Source organism: Pithys albifrons, chromosome 2 (genome assembly GCF_047495875.1).
Source record: "Pithys albifrons albifrons isolate INPA30051 chromosome 2, PitAlb_v1, whole genome shotgun sequence".
NCBI classification, from domain to species: Eukaryota; Metazoa; Chordata; class Aves; order Passeriformes; family Thamnophilidae; genus Pithys; species Pithys albifrons.
In genome coordinates, this window is record NC_092459.1 from 79,871,248 (window position 1) to 79,894,125 (window position 22,878).

The window sequence follows — 22,878 nt, forward strand, 5'->3', positions numbered from 1 at the left end:
GTTTAATTATGCTTTTCCCTAAATGAGTTATGGTTTCATATATCTGGAAACTCTAGTCTTTTTTTGTGTATATGAAAACAATTATTGAAACATGTAAAGTTAGTTGGTTAGTGAATGTAAAGAAGGATCTTAAATTTCAGCTGGTTTTATTTTTTCCCTGGCTTGGCTTAAAATATTATATATACTCAGAAATAATTATTGGAGGCTAAAGTAGTCTGAAAATTTCCACACGTACATTATTCAGTCTTTTGATTTCTCCTAAGAGACTGTAAGTTCTGCAAAGCTAAATGTTAATTAAAGTGAGAAATAATATTGCTTTCAGTGGGACTTTCTTTAAGCATGAATTTACATAGGACTGGCTGATTTCTGTCCAAGGTTTTCCAACAATAGGTCTGTTGCACCATGACTGTCTAAGGATGTATGAGGAACAAATTCTGTTCAGGTTATAGTGGATTATATTTAATAGACCAGCTACTAAAATTGGAAAATGTGCACAGAAGATTTTCCAGATGGAAGTAAGCATGCAGTGTATATATCATGCAGTGTATGTATCATGTGCACAGTAAATCCAATGCAACCAGAATGTGTCAGACTTCCTATGTGTGTGCTGCCCAGATGGCCTGCATAACAAACCAAAAGCTTTGGATCTATTGCGCAGTTTGTCAAAGTGATCTATATGTGCACAGTATGCGTTTGTCTGGAACTTCCTGATGTTAGCATTCCTACTGCTTGCAATCCCACCAGCCTGACACATGCTTGGAAATTCTGGAGAATATTCTTCAGAGCACCTGGTACAAATTTTAGAGACAAGTTAAAAACTTGGCCTGTTTTGCTGCACATGTGTTTGACCTCAAGTTTGTAGATATAGCTGGATCAGAGTGAGTGTGCTGGGTAGATCTGGATTCTTGTCTAGAGAATAGAGAATAAACATGAAGTTAGTGATATTAATAACAAACACAACAGAAAATTGTTAGGGTATTGAAATATTTATACAGCTGATAGTGTTTTTTTCTAGTGAATCTTATACTCTGTTCAGGGAATATATAAGCCTACAGGTTTTTTAATCTAATAATTTTCTATTTGACTTCACTATTTTGTGATACTACAGGGGAGCAGGAACAAATCAGTTTAATATTATTTTGTCTATTAATAATTTTAATTGGGCAGTTCAATTGTTATTTTTCTGTTAAAATCTTAGCCCACTGAAATGTGTAAAATATTGTTAATTACAGAGATTCTTACTGTTCATTACAGAGATTCTTACAGTTATTTTTAGTTTATTGGATATGAATATAACTTGCAGAAATGTTTGATTTCACAAATATTTTTTATTTCTTTTTTCTAGAAAAGACCTTTCAGAATCTCAGAAGACATGCAAAGATTTGGAAGGAAGGCTGAAACACCAAAAGTCACTCAATTCAGCCACAAATTCTAGCCGAGTTGGGGGTCTGTGTCTGAAATGTGCACAACATGAGGCAGTTCTTGCACAGACTCATTGTAATGTTCATGTGCAGACCATCGAAAGGCTAACAAAGTAGGTATGGGTAGGATGTACTTTTTCATTGAAAGTATGGTTGCTTCCATTAAACCATTTCAGTCTCCATGTGTCTGATTCCATTCATAGAGTGCACTTATTGAAAATACACTCCTAAGCTGAAGTCATAATGCTAAAATCAATGAAAAGAGATCCCAACCACTTTGAAATCCACAATAGTTTTGCTGCTTATATCAGCTGGGAAAGAATGCTAGTCACTATCATGTAATTATGGTACATTGGACTGTCCAGATAATGAGACTATTTATAGTTGGTTTCCTACACTTGTACAAACAAGTCTTTCACTCTGTCAGCAAAAATATTGTGGAAGTCCATGTATTTTGATTGATTATTTCCTGCAAAAGTTCGTCACCTTTCTGTGGCTGGGTTTCTTTCTGGCTCCACTTAATCCTCTTTGCATTTGTGGTACTCTTCAGATACATCAGCCAGGTGCTTAGGGTAGGGTTCATTCCCTACCAAAAACATGTGTAGTAGTTCCATCCTGGTTACAATAAGTCAGGGAAAAGAAGTTCTATTGTATAAAAATAAATCAAATTATTTGATGCAACCTTTTTAATTTTAGCTTTTATTTAATTTTTTTAACAGCTATACAGGCTATATATATGTAATTCAAAAATACCAACAGCATTATATTTTTTTCTTAAGCAATTCTACTAGTTAACCATCCTCAAAAATTTTCTTTCTGCTTTCTAGTAATAATGATAGGATGCTGCAACATTCTCATACTTTGTTAAACAGCCATCTCTTTGTTGTCAGATAGCTGAAACTTCTTAGAATTTCTGAGGTTTTAGAATGAGCCTGCTGGAGATGGAATAGTGGGTCAATTAGAAGCAAGGAAACTGAAGGGACATAGTGCATAGTATGTGTAGTGTGTCAAGTGGGTATTATCCCTACGCATTCGATGGCTATTTGTAGTATTTACGTATTTTTTCTATTATCAAGTGCAAGAATTTTCTGAGAATGCTCTGTTGCTGAAAAGTCATGTTTCAAAATCTACATTTGTAAGAAAAGTAATTATTTGTCAAAGATGTTGAAATATGTGAACGAACTATAAATCTGTACCTTGTCCTCTTGTATTATAGTGCAGTTCAAAATAAAAGATTTGAGCTGCCCTGTTTATTGATCTTAAACCATTATTTCATGTGTATGCTTAACAAAATCCAAAAGCTACAACTACACATCATGATGCAGTTTATTAAAAACAAAGATATTTCAGTAGGCAACTTTGTCCAATTTTTGTTGAGAAGAAATTTCAAAATATGACTGTTAGTTCTCTGACAAATACAAAAAAAAAGTATTACTTATCACACAACATCAAGAAAAGAAAGAAACCAAAACCAAACACAAGTTTTCAGGCAGAATCTCAAGTTGCACCTCAATCACAAACACTTACTGTAAAAACTAATATCAAAATAATGAAAAGGTGAAGTTAAGTATTACAGGTTTACCAGCTCCTATTTAGTATAGATCTTAGTTTCTTAGTTAACAAAAGTTTGGAGAAGATGTAGAATCAAAGTGGCTTGTTGTTTAGTTCAGTTTGCAGCAAATGGATACAGATTTTCGTTTGATATACTTAGTGATCTGAATTACTTGTTGAACCTAATCCTTCCTTTTATTATTTTTCCCCTTTTTACCTTGTGTTGCTTATATTACTTCAATCTGCTTTTCCAGAAACCTGCCTGTTTGTTTGTTTTTTGGGGTTGTTTTTTCTGGCATGGGTCCCCATTTATAATGCCAACAGAATGTGCTCAACTTCACTACATTAATGACTTAAGATCTGCTCTCATTGTAATTTTCTCTTCACAGTCCATCCTTCTGAAGTGAAGAAATGGTCATTAAGCAAATGAGATTTTCAATAGCTAGTAGTATGCTGTCTTTTACCCTTAATTTATGAGTTTTAGTCTTGCTTCACTTACCATCATGCTTATGTGTTTTTTCTATTAATATTTCATATTTGAGGTACCTGTTGTTTGGTTTCTTTTTCTCTTAAAAAAAGATATGGAAGAAATATCTTGTTTTTCTTTATATGCAGAGAAAGAGATGACTTGATGGATGCACTTGTTTCACTGAGACAAAACGTGAAAGAGATGCAGCAAAGAGAATCTAATGCTTGTAAGCAAGTTGAGCATGCTGTGCAAATGGCAGAAGAGGCCAATTTAGAAAAAACAAAGGTAAATTCATCAAGAAATTAGAGCTTTTCAGTGTTCAGACCTACTATAAATTTTAATTAGTTTTCATGCTAATAAGAATGTATTCTTAAGACCTTTGTCATATGTTGATATGATGTAGTAGCTTTAAAACAATTGCACTGTGTGACAGTTTCTGAACACTAACATGAACTCTGTATTTGAGTTCCTGAATTCTCATCAATACTGTAGGGAGTGTTACATTTTTAAATTCTGATGTAGTTTTATAGCTAGGTGATAAAGATTAAATTGCAGAATTTTCAAAGGCATTCATGACATGTCATTTTCACATCACGTTTCTGACCTACTCTGGTGAGAATAGTTAAATTGCTTACAAACAACTCCTTTTTGCTTCAGATAAGAGCAGTGCTAGAACTGATTAACTATCAGAGCTCTTTGAAGATGAGAAATCCTGTCCAATGCTACCTGCGGGAAGCTTTTTGTGTTATGTAAATAATAATCTTAGAACCAGTTTTGATCTAATGCTTGTGTTTGCTCTAGTTCTATACACAATCAACCTATATTGGCCTAAATTATTTCCTTGATAGGTAGTGACATCTACTGTATTATTACTGAATTGCAATGGAAGTGAGAGACGTTTGCTTTGGTTTGGTGTTTTTTCATTAAATGCAGACAAGATTGATATCATTGTTCTATTGATCAAATTGGTATTAATTATCCAGAGCTGTAAGAGAAGAGTGTGTCCAGATAGGGTCTTTTAAAGTGCTGTCTGGCGCTTTTTTTCATGCTCAAAACCTGTTTTAATATGGAGGAACAGGAAAAAGTTTTTTACTTATGCAGCATTAATTTAGCGTTCCACATGTACTGGTAAATCTCTTGGTAAATACAAACCATTGGATTTTTTTCCAGTCTAATTCTACTCCTCAGAGCTGTTTTTCTTGATAAGTAGCACAGAATCCAATAGAACAGTCCATATAAGAAGAGTGAGGGGTTAACACCTTAAGCTTCCAAATCCTGTGATTGCAATTTCATCACTTGGTTTACCAAAGGTCCAATCTCTGGTGTTTATCATTTAAAACAACTATTTCTTTTTGTCTTTTGGTTGTCTGTGTAGTTGGTGGCCTCTTGCCCATTGCATAGAGCAAGGAGGAGGTCTGCTAAAGTTAAGTTACATAGCTGAAGGAAAATCAGGAGTGTATTTTCAATATAAATGTCATAAAAGAGTAATTGTTTGAATTGCTCATTGTGTAGTCAAAACAGTGGAGCTAACAAAATGCACATTTCTTCTTGCAACTAATTTCTTCTACAGTTGCATTGTTTTGTATGTACGCATTGTTTTAGATGTCTACCAAACAATAGCTGTTTTATGCAGGCAATTGTTTGCTGATGTTGATGATACTTTCCTATAGAAAAGGATTCAATGCAGCAACAGAGGGATTCCCTCACCAGAGCAGACTGGTGATATGAAAGGGATCCTGTGGAGAGTCTTACAGGATTGGCATAAAACTAATGGAGTCTGTTTGAGCATTCTCTGAAAAATTATGGGTTAACTTGTTTTCCTCATGAACAGCCAAACACCAAGAAAATTGAATGCAGGGGATTGACTTTGAGTAGAATTAAAATGAGCAGTTCAAAAAATTTAATTTGAAAATAAAGGTTAATAAGGTAGGATTCCTGAAAGGAGGTTACTCTAGGTTCTTTGAAACAGGATATGCTGAATATCAGTGAAATGAAGAAATGAAATCTAATTTACTGGGCTAGCAAAGCTACCTTTAGGATGCCTTGAATACTTAGAGTATTTCTGATTTAAACTGACATAACACAAATTCTATTGCTTTGGTGAGATATAGAAGCAAAAATTGATAAATACAATTTTTTCCTTGGTTTTTTTAGAAGATAGTGTTTTGAGAGTGTTCTTCAACTTGCATTTCTTCTTTTTGCATAGAAAACACATGTATAACCTGTGTTTTAGAACCTCAAATTAAGCAGTGCTTTTACGAGATTTTTAGTAGAATTCATTTTGACAAAACTAAAACTTAAAGTTTAAAAAATTGTATGTGACTTTACTTTCTGCTTTCATGTTTCTTTTTAGCATTCTACACCCAGTAACTCCCTTCAGAGAGAGGACAAGACGAAGTACATACATTTTATTGATTTTTCCTTAGTTTTTTGTAAGTTATGTAGTTAGGCGGGAAACACGTTATTTGCAAGAAGTCAGATATTGGAGGCTGATTCTAGTGATGTGCATTCAGGAATTTTTAAGTGCAATACAAATAGTCATAGTTTTAGAAGAACAACCACTTACTTGGAAAATGCTTCTGTCTTTGCCATGACTCTTAAAAGCAATTAGATTGTGTGTATATACAGTAAGGCATGTATATACACACAAACATATACATCTGTTTTCATTTTGCTAGTCCTATTCTACAGTTAACACGGTAGGGTAATATATAAACATCATAATAATTATATATAAAAAAAAATATGACTTTTCTCACAGCAAATTGGTTTCTCTGAAGGCCTTAAATAAATACCATATTTGTTTAAAAATTTTAGTTTTCTTCCATTTAAGAAATTGGGTTTTTTCAGGCTCTAGTCCACTGTGAGCAACTGAAAAGTGAGATGGAACGGCAAAAGAATTGTCTTGAAAGGGAGTTGGCTGCCCAGCGCAATAAGAGGGCTAATGAAAGAGAAGCGGTGCGGGAAGAAATGAAGAAGCAAAGGGAGGACTTAGCAGCAATGGTACGAGTTGGTTCTTTTTCTGTTTGTGTATTACAATGAGTGTATCATCTTCTTTAAGCTTTTTGTTTTGTCTTTCATTTTCAGTTTTGGATTTGAGGGCTCAGTAAGTCACTTCTGCTACTGCTTTAAAGCAGTGATAGATAAATGGTCCTTTGAGTTTGAATTAACTGGGTTTTATGCTGTGTCACTAGATGATACTAGATTGTTGATGTTATGCACTTTATTTTGGTTTGCATAATATTTTCTAATGCACTTTGTCAAAGTAGGAAAGAGTCAAGTAACATGTGATGCAAGGTTTGTACTTAGCTCTTTTATAAAAATTATTACTTAGCCTGCCAAGTCAAGCATTCTGAAGTTAGCACATGTCAAATTTAGGATTCTTCACTACTTTGATCTTACATATACATTAATGTTACAATATCATAATTTCAGAGTGATTTGATCATATGCTTAGTTTTCCCACCTGCAGAAATGTGTTGGAATCTCTTTTCTCACTTTTACTGATGTTTATAAACTCTGTGAGACAGAATCTGTCTTATCATCTATGCTGCGACCATTGTGGTAGTCTTCATAACCTTGTTTTAGACTTGTAGATGCCAGTTCAATTTGAGTATAAAACATAAGGATTTTCTGCCCAGCGGAGTCTACAGAGGAAACCAGCAGTAAGCTTGTGAGGCACTTCTAAGCTGATTGAAAGGGAAAGAAATTATAGAGAGAAATTAGTGGTTTTCACACTCATTTGGTATGCAACCTCTTCAACCATTTTCTGGTGGAGGTTTGGAAACAATAGAGTGAATTTCTCTGCTGATTGTAGGCTTTTTGCAAAATTTGGGGCTCTTTTATAAACTGTTCTAAAAATCTGGAAAGCACAGAGTGAACAGGTTGAATTATTTGAGTGTGTTTAAAAGAAAAAAGGGAAAAGTTCCTTATTAGTGTTGTTGCTTCTAAAATGAATGGAAAGCTACTAACATAAGCAGGGAACCAAGGTGATCTGGTGGTTATTTCTGGTATTGTGAGGTCGTGGAATAAGTCCTAAGCTGCTAGAGGAAGTCAAAGCCTTTGATTCCAGTTCCAGATATAAAAGTAGGAACCAAGCACAGTGATTAGGGACTAAGTGATATTTAAGTAGGTGAACTGATCATCAGAAATCTGTTGCCAGGGAAATTGAAATAAAAAAAATAACCTTACACTGGAGACAATGAGACATTTTAAGCAATTCCTTGTTTGACTCCTTGCTATCTATCATGTTATCCCTGTTATGAAGTCAGTTGTTTAGCTGCAGAGTTGCCTTAGAGTGGAGTATTCATTCCAAAGTACAGCCTATTAGACAAGCATTTCAAACTTTTCCTTGGTAGAATATTTCACTCCATGTCATCACATTACTTTACATTTTATCACCCACTGAGATGTATTTTAGTGGAACTGATTCCCACTCTAGAGTAGTTGTAATCCTTTTTTTAAATCCTGCATACACATTAAACAATATATAGTGACATTATGATGATGTCATGCACGGTAATTAAAGATATGGGATGACTTGGTAGAAAGCTATGATCTATATTAACTTTTATGTTTCAGGATTATGGGATAGTAGAAATGTTTTACTGTACATCAAGTCAGCTTTCATATGAATATTTTATCACTTTATGAAATTATTTGTCTGAAGGGGAGAATTGGCATGATACATAAATCAGGTGGATGTATAAGGAGTGAAAAATAGTTATGAATACAAAATCCTCTAGGTTTGGCTTTGAATTTCTGTAAGTTAACCTAGAACTGTCAGACACCGTTATTTCCACTTACATTAGTAAGCTTCAGGGCTAAATAGCTGAAGGTTCACTGTCTCTGTTTTGTTATGATTTTTTTTACCATTCAGCAAAATTTCATCTGAATTATATTAGAATTTTTAATATACTGTCTCTGTATGGGTTTTGTACAACATCATGCTTTGATCTATAGTGCTGAAATGTTTTCTGAACTTGAAAATTAATTTCATGTCTGTGGTTGCAAGGGGAGTTTTCTTTAGCTGGGGGAGCATGATTTTGTTTTAAACAATCTATATAAGGATAGATAAGAAGATGTTAAATAGTACTCTTACAGCTGCAAAAACAGTGCAGCTGCCTGCTGCTGACATTGTCTCTACTTAAAAGTCCTGGAGACTAGTCCAGTTGATGAAAAGTTTCAAATAATCTACTAAGTGATAAATTAATTCAAAACTGTGGACCTAATGTTAAATAATTTATCCATATTTTCTTCTTAATAATACATGATATATTTTTATTGTATGTGCTTATTCTATTTATTATATTTTTAATGCTATGTATTTCATCTACATACAGTTGCTTTTGAGGAGAGTATCCCACAAGATTTAGATCTGTGGTTGGTCATACTGTGTCATCACAGTGTTCTTGGACTTTTTGCAGGTGACAACCATGTCTGAGGATGTGGCTGTTTTGGAGGCTCAAGTAAAGAAAATCACAAGTGAAAAAAACTCTCTGGTTAGCCAGTTGGAAGAATCACAGCATCAGCTTGCATCTCATGAAATGGAGATGAATAAGGTAAGCACATTTATAAATGAGTATTGAGCTTATTTTTCCTTATCATTGTGACTTGGTAGATGAGAATTTTTTTCTTTCTCCATTTCCCTTTGTTTTGGTGAAGAAAGTGTGATAAATGCAGACTTCATCTGAATATCACAGAGGCACAGTTGTAGGAGTAAAAAGAGAACTTTTGCAGCCTGCCTAGTTACTTTGTCATGCAAAAAGCTAACTTTTCTACTTTGCAGCCTATGTGGGTCACTATTTTATACCATTTAAACTCTTTAAAAATTCAGTAAAAATTATATTTGGCCTGACTGAGATGACATGGTGTTCAACAGTGTCCTTAATTGCCACTTCTGGAACATGCAGTGCTAAAATAAAGGGAGCGGTATCAAATCACTGTTTTCAAGTACTTTCCTTTAGACTTTGTATATAGTATACTGCTTTATTCCTTACTATTAATGGCATGTCCCTTCCAAAGAGATCTTTCTTCTGATTAAGAATTATAGCCTAACATCTATCTAGTATAAGTTTATCACTTTTGGGTGCTTTATTTTGCATATCTCTTAATCTATTTGAGACTTAATGTGAGTCATAACACGAGAATGAAAAAACACTTTGTTACAGTCTCTTGGAATATCTGTATACGTTAACAATAATCCTAGTGCCCATCCCACCTCCCCAGCCATTAAGTGCAAGGTTTTGGCATGCAATCAATTCTTTAGGCCTCTAGAGACTTCTGGAGAGGTTTGCAGCAGTTTCTGTCTTCCCCTGCTTCCCAGTCTGGTAGGGGTGAGTGAAAGCATTGCAGAAAATGCACAGCAAAAAACTCATCTCAACTTATTAGAAAGTTTAATTCCATTTCAGCTGAAAAGATAAATGAGTATTTTAAGAATATCAGAATGGTTTGATTTAGCATTTCTGAAACACACGGTCTTTCAGGCTGTGTTCACAGATGACTAGCACCACTTACAGGGTCAGAGAGGTGGTGAAAGAGGTAATAGGTATAAATATTCTTTGGTCTGGAAAGAATAATTTTGTAGCCTGCTGATTTGAAGCTACCTCTCAGGAGAGGGATACGGTGGTTCCAGTTCCTGCTTCAGTTAATGTTAATCAGTACAAAGTTGAATAGGTGGTCACCTTGCAATAGTCTATGCTGTGCTTTAATTGCACTATCCTGAGAGATTGGAAAACTTCTTCATTTGTGTCACTGTACTAAATTGAGAAGCCTCAAAAATCCTGGACAAACCTCCTGATCATTGAGCTGGCAGGAGTCAGTGGATCGCTCTGACATTTGTCATTGGCTGTAGAAGTGACATCTTTGCCTGTTTGTGAATCTCACTCCTTGTTTTCAAACTGAGTTTGCAATTATTAAAAACATCAAATAGCAACACTTCTGCTTTGAGTTTTAGCTGAACTACTTTTTTCCTCATGTACCAGAAGTCAGGGGAAGAAAATTTGGAGTGAGGAAATCCTTCCTTCATTCCTAAGGAGATGAAAAATCCCTTATTAGGACAGCACCATCTGGTGATTCTTGTGTTATTCACTTTGTACAGTGTGTGGAGGAGCTGAAGGCAAGGATTGCTGTATTTCTTTAATTTTACTTGGAGGGGAAGTGACATACTGCATTTTGTTACATTCTTCATATAAAGGAAGGAGGAAGTAGAAAGACAGGGTTTACAAGCTATGCAGTTGCATATGAAGATTTTTTTTAGTTGCTTATAATATCTGAGTGTTTAAAAAATGCTTTAGAGCTTTGCCATTCTTCAAAGCATTTGCTGTTGTGTGTTATTTGCAATGGCTAAATTTGCAAGCTGTCCTTTGCATTTATTTGTGATGCTACTTCTTAGAAGTTGCAACAGTTGCCTTAGTGTTTTCCTAGAGTGATTTCATTGCAGTATGCATATTTACATTTTCCCTACCCTTTTTATTTTTTTTAAGAAGAAAGAGTAAAAATAGTGAAAATGAGAAGAGGTATAAGACTGAAAAATCAAAATTAATTTAAGTTCTCGAATATGTGTGAACGTTTTTGGGAAGCACAGAGGATTGTAGCAGCAAGTTAAAAGGGTGCAGATTTAGGAAGCAAATCTGCTGAAAGAATATAAGCAGGGCAGAAAAACAGAGTGAGTTGGAAAGAAAGTTGTATAAGAGAAGCTGTGAATAAACACATTTGCATTCTCATTAGGAAATGTTCATGTATTTATGTTTGGTTAATTAAGGTGAAATGAACAGGCACAAATTGGAGGTGATGGGACAGAATAAAGACAAAAAGGCAACAGCTTAGACTGAGAAATGGAAGAAATCCCTGCACAGCAGTAAAGAAGTTAGGTGGGAGGGATTGGTGATTTTGGGGGTTTGTTTTGTTCTTTTTTTATTTCTCTTTCACTTTCTCCTAACCCCTCCCGAGACCCTCTGAAGCTGAGCAGCTTTCAGGCAGAAAGGATTGAGGAGATACTATGACAAACACTCCAACAGCAGAGAATAGTTATCCTGTGTGGAAGTGATTTCTTTAAATATTACTTTGATCCATTTCTTCTGGACCAAGGATATATTTAAATTAGGCATTGTTTTTTAAAGAATTTATCATCAGTTTGCAATAAGTCTGTAATGCTCTGATAAAACTTTGAAGATTGTTGTGGTAGCATCTAAATTTCTTTCTTAACAGTGAGAAGTTGGCAAGTTAGGAAAATACACCCTTGTATAAGAATGTGATACATCCTTTACCTCTAGTATTGAAAGTATTGATTTTCTTTCTTGCGATTTTACAGAGAATGGAAGAAGAATATAAAACCAGCAACTATATTTTAACTGTATTTGGTGGCATATATTTAAAACATAAATATTTATACTTGGCAAAATCTTGATCCAAATATATTTGAATATAGAAGGCAGTGCATATTTCAAAGTAAATGACTATATAAAAAAATCAGATCTACCTTTTTATATAAAAACATTTACCACAGGAGCCTTAAAATAACTGTAATTTAAAATATGTTGCATTTCAATGACCTGTAGAGGGCACCAAAAGATCTATTTGCAAACCCTGGTCTATGGATTCTTCAAGCTACAGATCATGTTGTCTGTGTAATCTAACAGGTGTGTGGAGAAATGCGCTATCAGTTGAATCAAACCAAAATGAAGAAGGATGAGGCAGAAAAGGAGCTCAGAGAGTACAGAACAAAAACTATAAGGGAGCTTGAAATTAAGGACCAGGTAAGAGATAATACTGCTATAACTTTGCAGTTACTAGTAGCCTAAGTAGGGTTATTTCAGAAGCTGCAATGATTCATTTTTCTAATAGTGGTCATTTATTTCTGTTAAATGGTTTCTAAATTGATGGCAAAAAGCCAGCTATTACTGCTAAATAAATACCTCTTGGTTATCTTAATCTTCTTTTCAGCCCTAGTATGTTCAGTTTTGCATATTACTCATCCCATGCTTTCATATAGAATTACTCTATCATATGTTTTCATATGAGGTACTTAAATTGTATGTACTGTATACATATGTTTATACACTTTTTCTCACAAATAAATCCACACATAATTACGTATACATGCAGCCTGACAGAACATTAAAGACTCTAAGCATAACCTAATGATACTGAAAATGAAAATAATTTATCTTCCAATTTCTTTAAGATTCAAGGTTAGTGAATGCTGGGATTCAGAGAAGTTTAAAAAAAAAACCAAAACCAAAACAAAAGTAACCTTCTAGAAGAAAATAACTTTAGAAAAATTCCACTTGGCATTAACTGTTGCTTATCTAAAACTGGGGTTTATAGTAATACAAAAACCAGTGTATGCCTTGCAGATAGTCTATGAGAAAGCATCCCATGCACTAAGAAGGATTATTAGAGTAACCTGCAGCATAGTTGGCAAACAGCTTGAACAGGTGTAATCTGCATCGTTTGAAGTGCCCTTTTTGTTGAGGTTCTATCCATATTTCTCTAGGACTTCAAGCTTTCAGTTATTCCTTCATAAGTTGTGATTTGCACATGAATGGATGTCTTCTGAATACACAGATATATAAGCTGCACATAAGGATAATTTTTTTAATATGCATTTTGTTATTAGGGCAGCCTATCCAATAGATTTTGAATCATTCTGTTTCTTGTAAATAACTGAACAAATCATTCCCTGTATATGAATATATGTAGGGAAAAAATGCAGTATTTTTAGAATTGTATTTTTATTTACCAGTTCACCAAAAGCTTCATGTAGGACAGTAAGTTTATTAACTTATTAAAGTACAAGCTTAGTTTAGAAGCAGTATTATTTCAAATTATAATGAAAATATGTGTAAAATCCAGAAGTGGAGCTTATTTGTTAAAATGACCCTTCAACATGTATCAAATTTTCTACAGTGCAGAAAAATAGAGGTCTTAAAGCAATTTTTTTCAGGGCTGGGTGGTTGGTTTTTTGTTTTTTTTTTTACTCCTACATCCTTTAGGCCTAAGGACACTGAAAAACAAAAAACAGCCTTGTCGTCTGTGTCTTGACAGATATCACAGATAAAAGAGTTGGCATAATCTTGGCATACAAATAAAACAGGATGTGTTTAATAAGATACTTGAAGAAATATCTTGGATTTTGTATCCTGTTCTCCAACTTGCTTCAGGATTGCCTTTTGAAGAAATTGCAAAATTTAACAAAGTATTTTAACCTCATGTATTGACATACTGGTATTTTAATCAGTGTGAGGTTGAATACACCAAAATGTGGCGATTTGTAATTTGAGATAAAGTGATGTGATGTGAGGGGAAGTTCCTATCAGCAAAGATTATTAGATAATTAGATATAGATTAGATAATTCAGTAATTATGTAATTATATTGTTAAAATATGATTGTTGGTTCCTCAACAAAAAAGGAAAACAAACCATTTTAAAATTCTCAGACTCAGTATCTGGCAGCTGTTTTATAGCTGTGGCTCTAGTAACCCAGATAGTTCTGTATAGGTCCTAGTATTATTTAACATGTTCTAAGGCAACCCAAGAAGAGCATTCGTACATTTTTGCCTTGTTCTGTTGTTGTTGCTGGTTTGTTGGGGTTTTCTTAAATCAAATTTTAACAAATGTTAATAATTCACTGCAAATTATTTAATTTAAATGAAATTAAAACAGCTCAGTTGTATCTAGCTTTGTATTTAAAGAAAAACCTGAAATATTTTATCTTATATGGCACTGAATAGCAAACAGTAATTGTTCTTTGGTCTCTCAGCCATGACCTGACCTTCTGGCTAAGAGACAAAGCTGATACTTTCCTTGGCCACCATCTGTTCATAATAAATACATTTTTTTTAAGTAGGGAGACAATAATGTATGAGTATTTTCATGCTATTCTGTATTAAATGATACTTTTTCCTGTTTTTCAGCTTACTGTTTCCTGAGGTATAACTATTTTTAATTGTGGTGTGGATAAATTTTAGTTTTGAAGATATTTTCTAGTTTATATATAGTGACTTTTAAAAAAGGATTAAAATTAGTTAGGTGTGTCAGAATAGGCAGCATCCCCACATGTACAATTTAGGATCACCAGATACATATATTTGCATGTCAAATAAATACAGGTGTGTGTCTATCATATGCTGGTATTTATAAAGCTCTTCAAGATTGAACTTAGATCATTTAGGGAACTTACAGGGAGTAAGTTCTTATTCTCTTTTATCCTGATATCTCTTTTCCTATCTTTATTGCTCAGTTAGGACTAATACTATGGTGTCAATGTTTGTTATGACTGCCTGTTATTAACAGTTTATATGAATATTTCTTAAAATAAAAATTAAGAAGCAACGAACAATGAACATTTAAATTGAGTAACTGTTTTGTAATATCATCCATCATGATCTTGATTAACATCAGGATTACGGAGGGAGGTGGAAGGCAAGACATGTACCACACAGTTTCTTTACATGAAACCCGCATCTGTTCATCTGGCCTGCTATGTTGTAAAGTAGCATCACCTACTGCCCTCTCTTTTTCTCGCTCAGCCCTCCCATTGTGGATGTAGCTGTTCTGAAATAACAGTGCATTACTTAATACTTTTACTTCTTAGGGACAGGCTTTATAAACTGTATGAATATAATTGTCTTCATGGCAGTAAACTGTGTCCACACTAGGGGTTGTACTAGCACAGCTATATCAGAGAAAAGTCACGCCCTAACCTAAATAGCTATTATCAGAACAAAAATTGTGTGGCATATTTGACACAGCAGGACTTCACTTTTATAATACTTTTTTTTCATTCATTTGTGAGCAGAGCATGGCATAATTTGTGCATTTCTAGCAGAAATCATACTTCTGACACACTATGAAATTGTTTACCAGATTAGTATCACTTGTTCTTTTCTCCCCTGCCTTATAAAAATAAAAATGAAGTTCACTGTTAATAATTTGTGTTCTGTTTGTCTGAAATAATTTATGTTTGGTTTATAAAATCTGGCAAGCTTCAGCATGTAGAAGTGAAAACAGTTTTTAGTATTGGTCTATGCAGTCCAAGCCAATTTGGGCATCATCTTTATTAGATCTTACCAGTAGCATTCCTTCGCTGGGAGTTGTGGTATCCTTGTAATAAAGTAATAGGATCTGTTAAATTCAGCTTTAGAAACTAACTGTAGCTTTTAAATTTTGTTTTACCATATTTTGAGGAATCAGGTAAATACTTCGCGTAGAAACAAATCCAAGCTGGTAATTTTAACCTGTAAAAAAGTCTTCAAATTTCAGCAGACATAGTTTGAAGTGGAGGATTGCAGAATTCTGTTGCCTACCTTGTAGGTGACAGAATGAAAATCTCCAGAAATATTATACTCAAACCTACAGGTTTTTAAGTGTTTTCTGCATGGCCTTTCATAACACCAAATCAAAAGAAGTTGAAGGCTCACTGATATGCACAACCTATACAAATGAGAAGAGCTACACATCAAATCCTTTTTGTGTAATATGACAGAACCTAAATGATGCCTCTGTACACTATAGACTGACAATTTTGCAGACAAATAAAAATCTGGCAAAATTGCAATCCAAAAGCATTTTGCCAAAGGGTATTTTGGGAATGTTTTTCTCATTTGTCATAAATCCATGATTTATAGTAACCTAATTTAGACATTATAAGAGGAGAGATTACTGACTCTGTCTCCATCAAAAATAATTCAGGCCAAGAATTTGGGTATATATCCTGGAAATACTGCAGTGTCCAATGCAAGACCAGTGACATCTTGTGGAGACCCTAATTCACTGAAACATCTTTTTATGAATAGATATCGGGCTTTCATAAGTCAGCCTTTTAAATACTAGAGTTTTCACAAGCTGTGATGTTCAGTGTGTCACCAGATGTTTTGAAACTTGCAAGATGTAACAGCAGTGGTGAAAATGGATTAGCATTATGTGTTATGTGTATTCTTGTAACAGTCCTATATCTGACATTTTGTTACCTGATTAGTTACAAAGATGCTCTGGAAGTTCTATTTTGAAAAGAAATTCTTTTCAGTCTGTGAACATATACTTGAATAATATTTGGTAGGGAAGAAAAGCCCAAAATCCAGCAGATTGGTTGAAATTCTTAGCATGAAATTTTCTTACCTTGTCTGACCTTGAGTATAATGGTCTTAAAAGTAGCAAATCGAAATTGCTTTTGGACAAGCAAGCATTAAGAAAGTGCGATAACATTTACTGTAACTGAACTCCTTCTAACAAATCATTGTGTGTTTGGGGCATTCCATGCATTAATTTGAAAATAAGGATAAAAGGGCAGTACTTTATGCCTTGCTTTGATATGAATTTCCTGACCTGCTCAGAAGGAACATCATTCTTTTTTATAGCTGAATTTGCTAACTCATCTCAAGATTTTTGAGGAAAACTTCAAGCTACAACCCTGCAATAGGTAAAAAAAAATGTTTAATTGCAGTTATAATATGTCTGCTGCTGCTCTGCTGTGGCATTACTATCCTCTGTCAGCCATCCATTTCTTAAGGATCAGTGGTATGAGCAGCCTTCATTAGATTCTTTGTCGTGTTTCCATAAGAAGAATTCTAGGGCCCAGGATTCCCAGGAGTAGAATTTTCTGTACTGACTGGTCTGCATTTTCTGTATGGGTCTACTTCCCCTAAAGGGTGGACCTGCTAAGAAGAATATCACAGTTGGTAATCAGGATTTTATTGTTCATAGGTTTAGTTGGCCCATGTAATCTTGACCCATTTTCTGTTATCCAGAGTGATGTCACCCTATAGCATATGGAAAGAGAAAATCACTTATGTGCATTAAATATTATTCAAATGCAGAAAATAATTGCACATCTCTTGATATAGTGGGTATACTTAAATAAATACTAGTTCTGTTTTCATTTTTTCTTCTTCTCTGACTGGAAAAAATGGTTGTTTTATCAATTCTCATTGTCTCAACAATCAGGAGAAAGAAGTAAAAGTCCCTATCACTTGTCAGTTGTGAGTGCACAGGTTTTCTTTCCAGTTATTCTTTAATGCTGACCAGGAAGAAAGAACCAATCTCACATCATATGTGTCAAATAGTATTTAAAAAGATAAAAGAAGCAGGTTTTATTCACTCCTGTTTTTCAATAATGAAGTAGGAGTAATCTTCCCCTTCCTTCTTTCTACATGTACCCCTCCTTTTCTGAAATTCCTTATCAGCAAGCAAAGCATAAGTTTTGCACCACCCTATTCTCCCCATCCCCTCTATTGCAATCCATTAAAAAAAATTAAAATCTTCTTCCACTGTGAACAAAATCACTTTCTTATCTCTGCTGGTGGCTGCTGAGCTAATCTGTAGTACAACAATGTTCTCTGTTAAAATGTGCCTGTAATAATCTCTATGGGATTGGAAGTTTCGTTCCTGAAATAGCATTACAGTTCAGATATTTTGGCAAATTAAAAGCAAATATTTTCATGGAAGGAATAAGGTAAAATCCTTGTGTATTATGTTTCAGCAATTCACTCTTGTCTGTTTTCCCAGGGTATTTATCCAGAAGAACCATGTTGCTCTTTGAGAGTTTGCACAAGGACAGGCCTCTAAGATTATTTCTTAATTTAAAAATTGTGTGTGTGTACTCATAAATACATACTTTGCAACAGGATTTTTTTCTTGCCCCAGATAACAATTGCAGGTAGAAAGTTTACTTCAATGAAATTTAGAATGTGTGCTTTTAAGAGCATCTGCCCTCCATACTATTCCTGTGCTCTTCCTGGCAAACTGCAGGGTCCTGTCTCTCTTAATTCTTGATTTGGAAGCAGAGGGTTTGTGGCTGATAACCTTTGCTTAGGTAATGGCTCTCCTATTGAAGCTTTGCCTTCTGATGAAGCACACAAGGTGTGTAGTACTGCCAGGTGCCATAACATTTCCTTGCACTAGAACTGACAAAAGTGCTCACAAAACTACCTCTTTTTGAGGAATTCAAGTGTCCTACCAGATCAGGTTAGAATAGCCATCCAACAAATTACAGCCTGCATTGTTTATCTAGACCATGTCTTACCTTGTTTCTCTAGTCTTTAGAGTTCAACTGATTTGTGAGCCAGCCATACAGAAAAAAAAACCTTTTCAAAGGAACCATGTGGCTTTATTGGTGTTTGTCCTCACATTATTTGCCTTTTGTGTCAGGAAAGGTTTTCAGATTCCTGTTTTGAGCTAAATTATTTGCAGCATTTGCAGTAGTCTTGGATTTTTTGTGAAGTAACCTCTTAGAAAAAGGTGGTCTCTGTGAACTTTTAAGCCTTGTGTACATTGTATTTTTATATTCTCACAGCTCTATAATAAATCTACTTCCAGAAAGAAGGTTTCCCCTATGAACCTGTAAGTGCTTTGTATCTTCATTCAGATTTGAATGGGAAGCAGCAATTATTCGTAGAGTGTAAAAAGGAGAAGGACATTGGTGGGATGTGGTGGGGTTAACCTTGTGATGGCCCTAAAACTCTCTTTACAAAGTTGGATAGTTCTTCAGGTGCAATATGCTATGTCAGATGGCCATGCCTGGGAGGTCTGAGGTTTAGAGACCACTCTGAACCTTGAGTTGTTTGATTGATACCAGGATTAGGATAGAAATGACTGCAAGTGACCCCTGCTGCATATGAACTGATAGTAATCTTTTCTCCAAGTAAAATAATCAATATCTTGCTATGAAACTAGTCTTGTTTTATTGGGTTTTTTAAATTAAAAAATAAAGAAACTAATAAAAACCAGCTAGTTCTGTCCCTGATTAATTAATATATTAATAAGAACAGAAAACAACATGGATTGAGGTCATTGGTAAGTGGTGTGAAAATTTCCTGTCACTGGTACATAAAATATTTAAGTGTATGTGAATGGCCATACGGAGGGACACCTCTTTGAAACACCTTTATTATAGCCTTGGTCCTGTACACTATCAGTGGTCTCATTGCTTTGAAGGGCTCCTTTAATAAATGAAGCTCAGCTCGTGAGCATCAGGGCCTGTAAAAGTTTATTAATTTGAAGTGTATGAGTTTTTATACGTGTTGCTTGCCTTTGGGGGCTGTACCTGCAAATACCAACCAGCACAGTACTTACATTTCACTATTTATTATTTTTTCTTTTTTATGCCCCTTTAATTTTTAATAACAGTAATAACAAAAGTTAATAAAATAGATTAATAAATTAATACTAATAGTGGAGAATGAATTATGAAACTAAAACAATGTACTGTAAATTCACATAAATATTTACCTCTCCAGAAATATTTTACTGCAGAATTTTTGTAATGATATAGTCAGTGTGTAATATTTTTAGCTTATACTGTGTATTTTCTTACCTGATGTGTAAGCATTCTTGTGCAAAAGGGAATGTCATAAATCGCTTACAAATTAATTTGGTTTTAGTTTATTTTTCATTTTGTTAAGTCTTCTAAAGTTGTTTTTACATTTACTTTAGAATATGAGTTCTTTTGTCAGCACTTAATCAGTCTCATTTATTTAAAAAAAAGTATTTGACTTTTCTGTCAGTTGGCTGCTATTTGAAATTCTATGGAAAACATCTGCTAGTTTGAAATTTAAAGTTGCATTTTTACGTACAATAGAATCAGCATCAATATGAAAAGAATTAAACAATTATTTTAATCTTTAATTTGACTTGTTTTGAAAGAAATTATTTCCTTTAATCAGATTTAGTAGAGATAAAGATATTCTAGTTAATTAAAAAGAACATTCTTACAGCATGTGTAATTGTTGTTAGGTGAAGATAATTTGAGATAAGTTACCAAGAGGATATTTGAGAACTGATTCAGTGTTTGAGAAATCATCCTAAAAATGCATCATGAAAATATAAAGATAATTTGTAAATGCATCATAAATTAAGGAATAAGAAGTGAAACACTTAAGTGCTTCAAGAAAAGATATAGAAGGGTCCTATATGTTTCAAAGTGGAAAACTTAAAATATAAAAGGAGGTTGACAGTAATACGGAAAAAAGAATAATTGATATAGGAATTAATTGTACTGCTGTGATACTTCACCAATGCTTTAATTTTTGCTTAAGTAAAACTTCTTTTGTGTAACTGAATATGCATGCAGAGTGGTGTTAATGTGTTTGAGCTTACTAATAATGCTGTTTCTCTTACTGAGGTTTAGCCTGCCATCTTTCAATGGCAAAGTGCCTGTTGATATTCCTGGGAGTTTGGGCAACTGCAGAGCAAGGCAGATTAAACAGTACTTTTGAAATTACGTGCAGAAGTAATAAGAACATTGAAGTCATGGAGTTAAGCACCAGAAGTTGCCTGTTCTAACCTTAATGTAGTCTTGTTGTACGTATACATTATGATAATTCTGTTCCTTGTTATACTGAAAATCTGTTTCAGATTTTCTTAAATGCAAGATTGTCATCTGTCTTTTTGCAGTTCTGTGCTCCATCTCTTGTCTCTCACATACATTGAAAAGTTAAGTACCTTGAAGAAATAACTTTCTGATCATGTTGTAAAAAGCCTTATCACACAGGTGATAGGCACTGAGGGATCAAATTAACACTGCATAAGAAACAGAGCTGTCAGCAAAATGCTTTAGTTGGTGGTTTGTTTCTGTTTCTGTCCCTACAATTACACTGAGACTCAGATAGCAGCTACAGAACCACTTGCAGAACCACTTGCAGCTACAGAACCACTTGCTTCCCAGTAGAAATGGAAACTAAAGTAATGTGAAAACTAGTTTGAGTCCAAGCAGTTTGGGGAAAATGATCCTGATAAGGTTCCCTGCAGGAACAGTGAAGATTAATTGATTCTGTGATCTCTCTGTAGATTAAGTCTAGATTATATTGTGATGACCTAAGGGTGGACTAGACTTGACATATTTCAGTATAGAGTGTCTTCATGAGACTAATATTGTTCAAAGGAGAGAGAAGAGGGTTTGTTTTGGTTTTGGGGGTTTTTCATATGAGCATGTCTTAAGTTCTGAGGCTTCATGTTTCAAACTGTTATCTGAGTTTTTAAACCAAGGTAAGATGTAGTGTTTAGAGTATGGTCTGTTTTCAGCATGATGATACATGGCTCCTACCAAATTATTTTCAATGAGCATTTTCTGGTGTTTCAAAGAAATAATTTACTTCATAACCCTAAATATAACTGGATTAGATGTTTCTAGTTTCTCAGCTACTGTTAACATGTTGGGTGGCATTTTTCTATCATCCCTTTCTCATGCAGTTTTCTGGGGTTTCTACCATGGTCATTATCAGAATTCTTGTGTAGAATTCCTATTTTTCATATTGCTCCATACTGCAAGTCCCTCCAGATATTGGTAATTTAAGATGTTTTTATATATAGACACACACACATTTATGTATGTATGTATATACCTACACACATGAACAAACACATGTATGTATGAGTGTGTAAAGAAGCTGATATTGATTTTCTTAGTTACTGATGAAAGTAGCACAAGTAAAATTGTTCTTCAAAGCCTATGTTTGCTTTCTTGATATTTTTAATAGACATTATGTGCCTGTGAATCTTTAAAGATCCTGTCAAGACGTGATACTTCTGTGTCTGAGAATTTCTCTCTACACTTTCATGACAACTGAAATCTATGCATGTGTTCTTGGGTTCAGCCCTGAAGGTTCAACATCTGGCTGATGGAAATGAAACATTTTCACCAGAGGTTCTTGCACTTGGAATTTGTTTCCTTCTGTAGGTCTGTGTCAAAACCTGACTGAGCCTGTTTAACTCGAGGCAATGGTGTAAAGCCCATCTGTTCCTTGAAAGTTTTCCCTGAAGGAGTGATCTAGAGTGTATTTATATTCTCAGCTGTGGTTGTCCTTTTTCAAATACTTAGTTGATGCTTTTTGACTAATTTGTGGTTTGGATTTGTTTAAAGGTATGCTGAATGGATGTATTTTTGAAGCAAATTTTTAGAATGTTACAGAACTTCCCTGTCTTTATCAGTGAAGAGCTCATGTCTCTGTTTACTGTGAATGGAGAAATAACATTTATGAACTACTACTGTTAAGAAGAATAGAGAACCCACTGAGACTTTTATTCTATTTAAAATATACCCAAGTCCGTGAAAATAACTGCATCTGCAAAGCGTGTGTAACTGAAAGTCTTTAAACACCTGGTTTTAAAATAAATTGACAATGTAAGAAGTTGTTACATTCTTTAGAAGGGAAGAGTACTAATGATTTTGTAGATAGTTTTACTATCTTTGCATTTGAACTTGGAATTATCAATTGAATTTGGTAGGAGGTCCATGTGATAAAGCAAAGTTCTAATCAAAAGTTTCTGCAGGAACCTTTGCTGAGTGTTCTTGGGAAGAAAAAAGTGTACAGTTAATTCATTAGCAAAATTAAAAATTAAATCCCCCAATATTATGAAATGCTTTATCTGGATGAAGAGATTGTATTTGTCTGACATCATGACAGTAAGTAGTTTAGGTTAACATTTTTGTGGGAGGGAAA

At 34.2% G+C, this 22,878-nt stretch overlaps 1 protein-coding gene across 3 annotated transcripts in view; it reads left to right on the forward strand.

Annotated features, from left to right (window-relative positions):
- The window catches only part of SDCCAG8 (SHH signaling and ciliogenesis regulator SDCCAG8), a 107,294-nt gene that overhangs the window by 15,149 nt on the left and 69,267 nt on the right, over positions 1 to 22,878 (forward strand). For all 3 annotated transcript variants that reach the window (XM_071574957.1, XM_071574948.1, XM_071574964.1), the window contains 5 exons: positions 1,346 to 1,534; positions 3,588 to 3,726; positions 6,292 to 6,444; positions 8,868 to 9,002; positions 12,081 to 12,197. In XM_071574957.1, the coding sequence (XP_071431058.1) occupies positions 1,346 to 1,534; positions 3,588 to 3,726; positions 6,292 to 6,444; positions 8,868 to 9,002; positions 12,081 to 12,197 (733 nt within the window). The remainder of the gene's footprint in view (positions 1 to 1,345; positions 1,535 to 3,587; positions 3,727 to 6,291; positions 6,445 to 8,867; positions 9,003 to 12,080; positions 12,198 to 22,878) is intronic.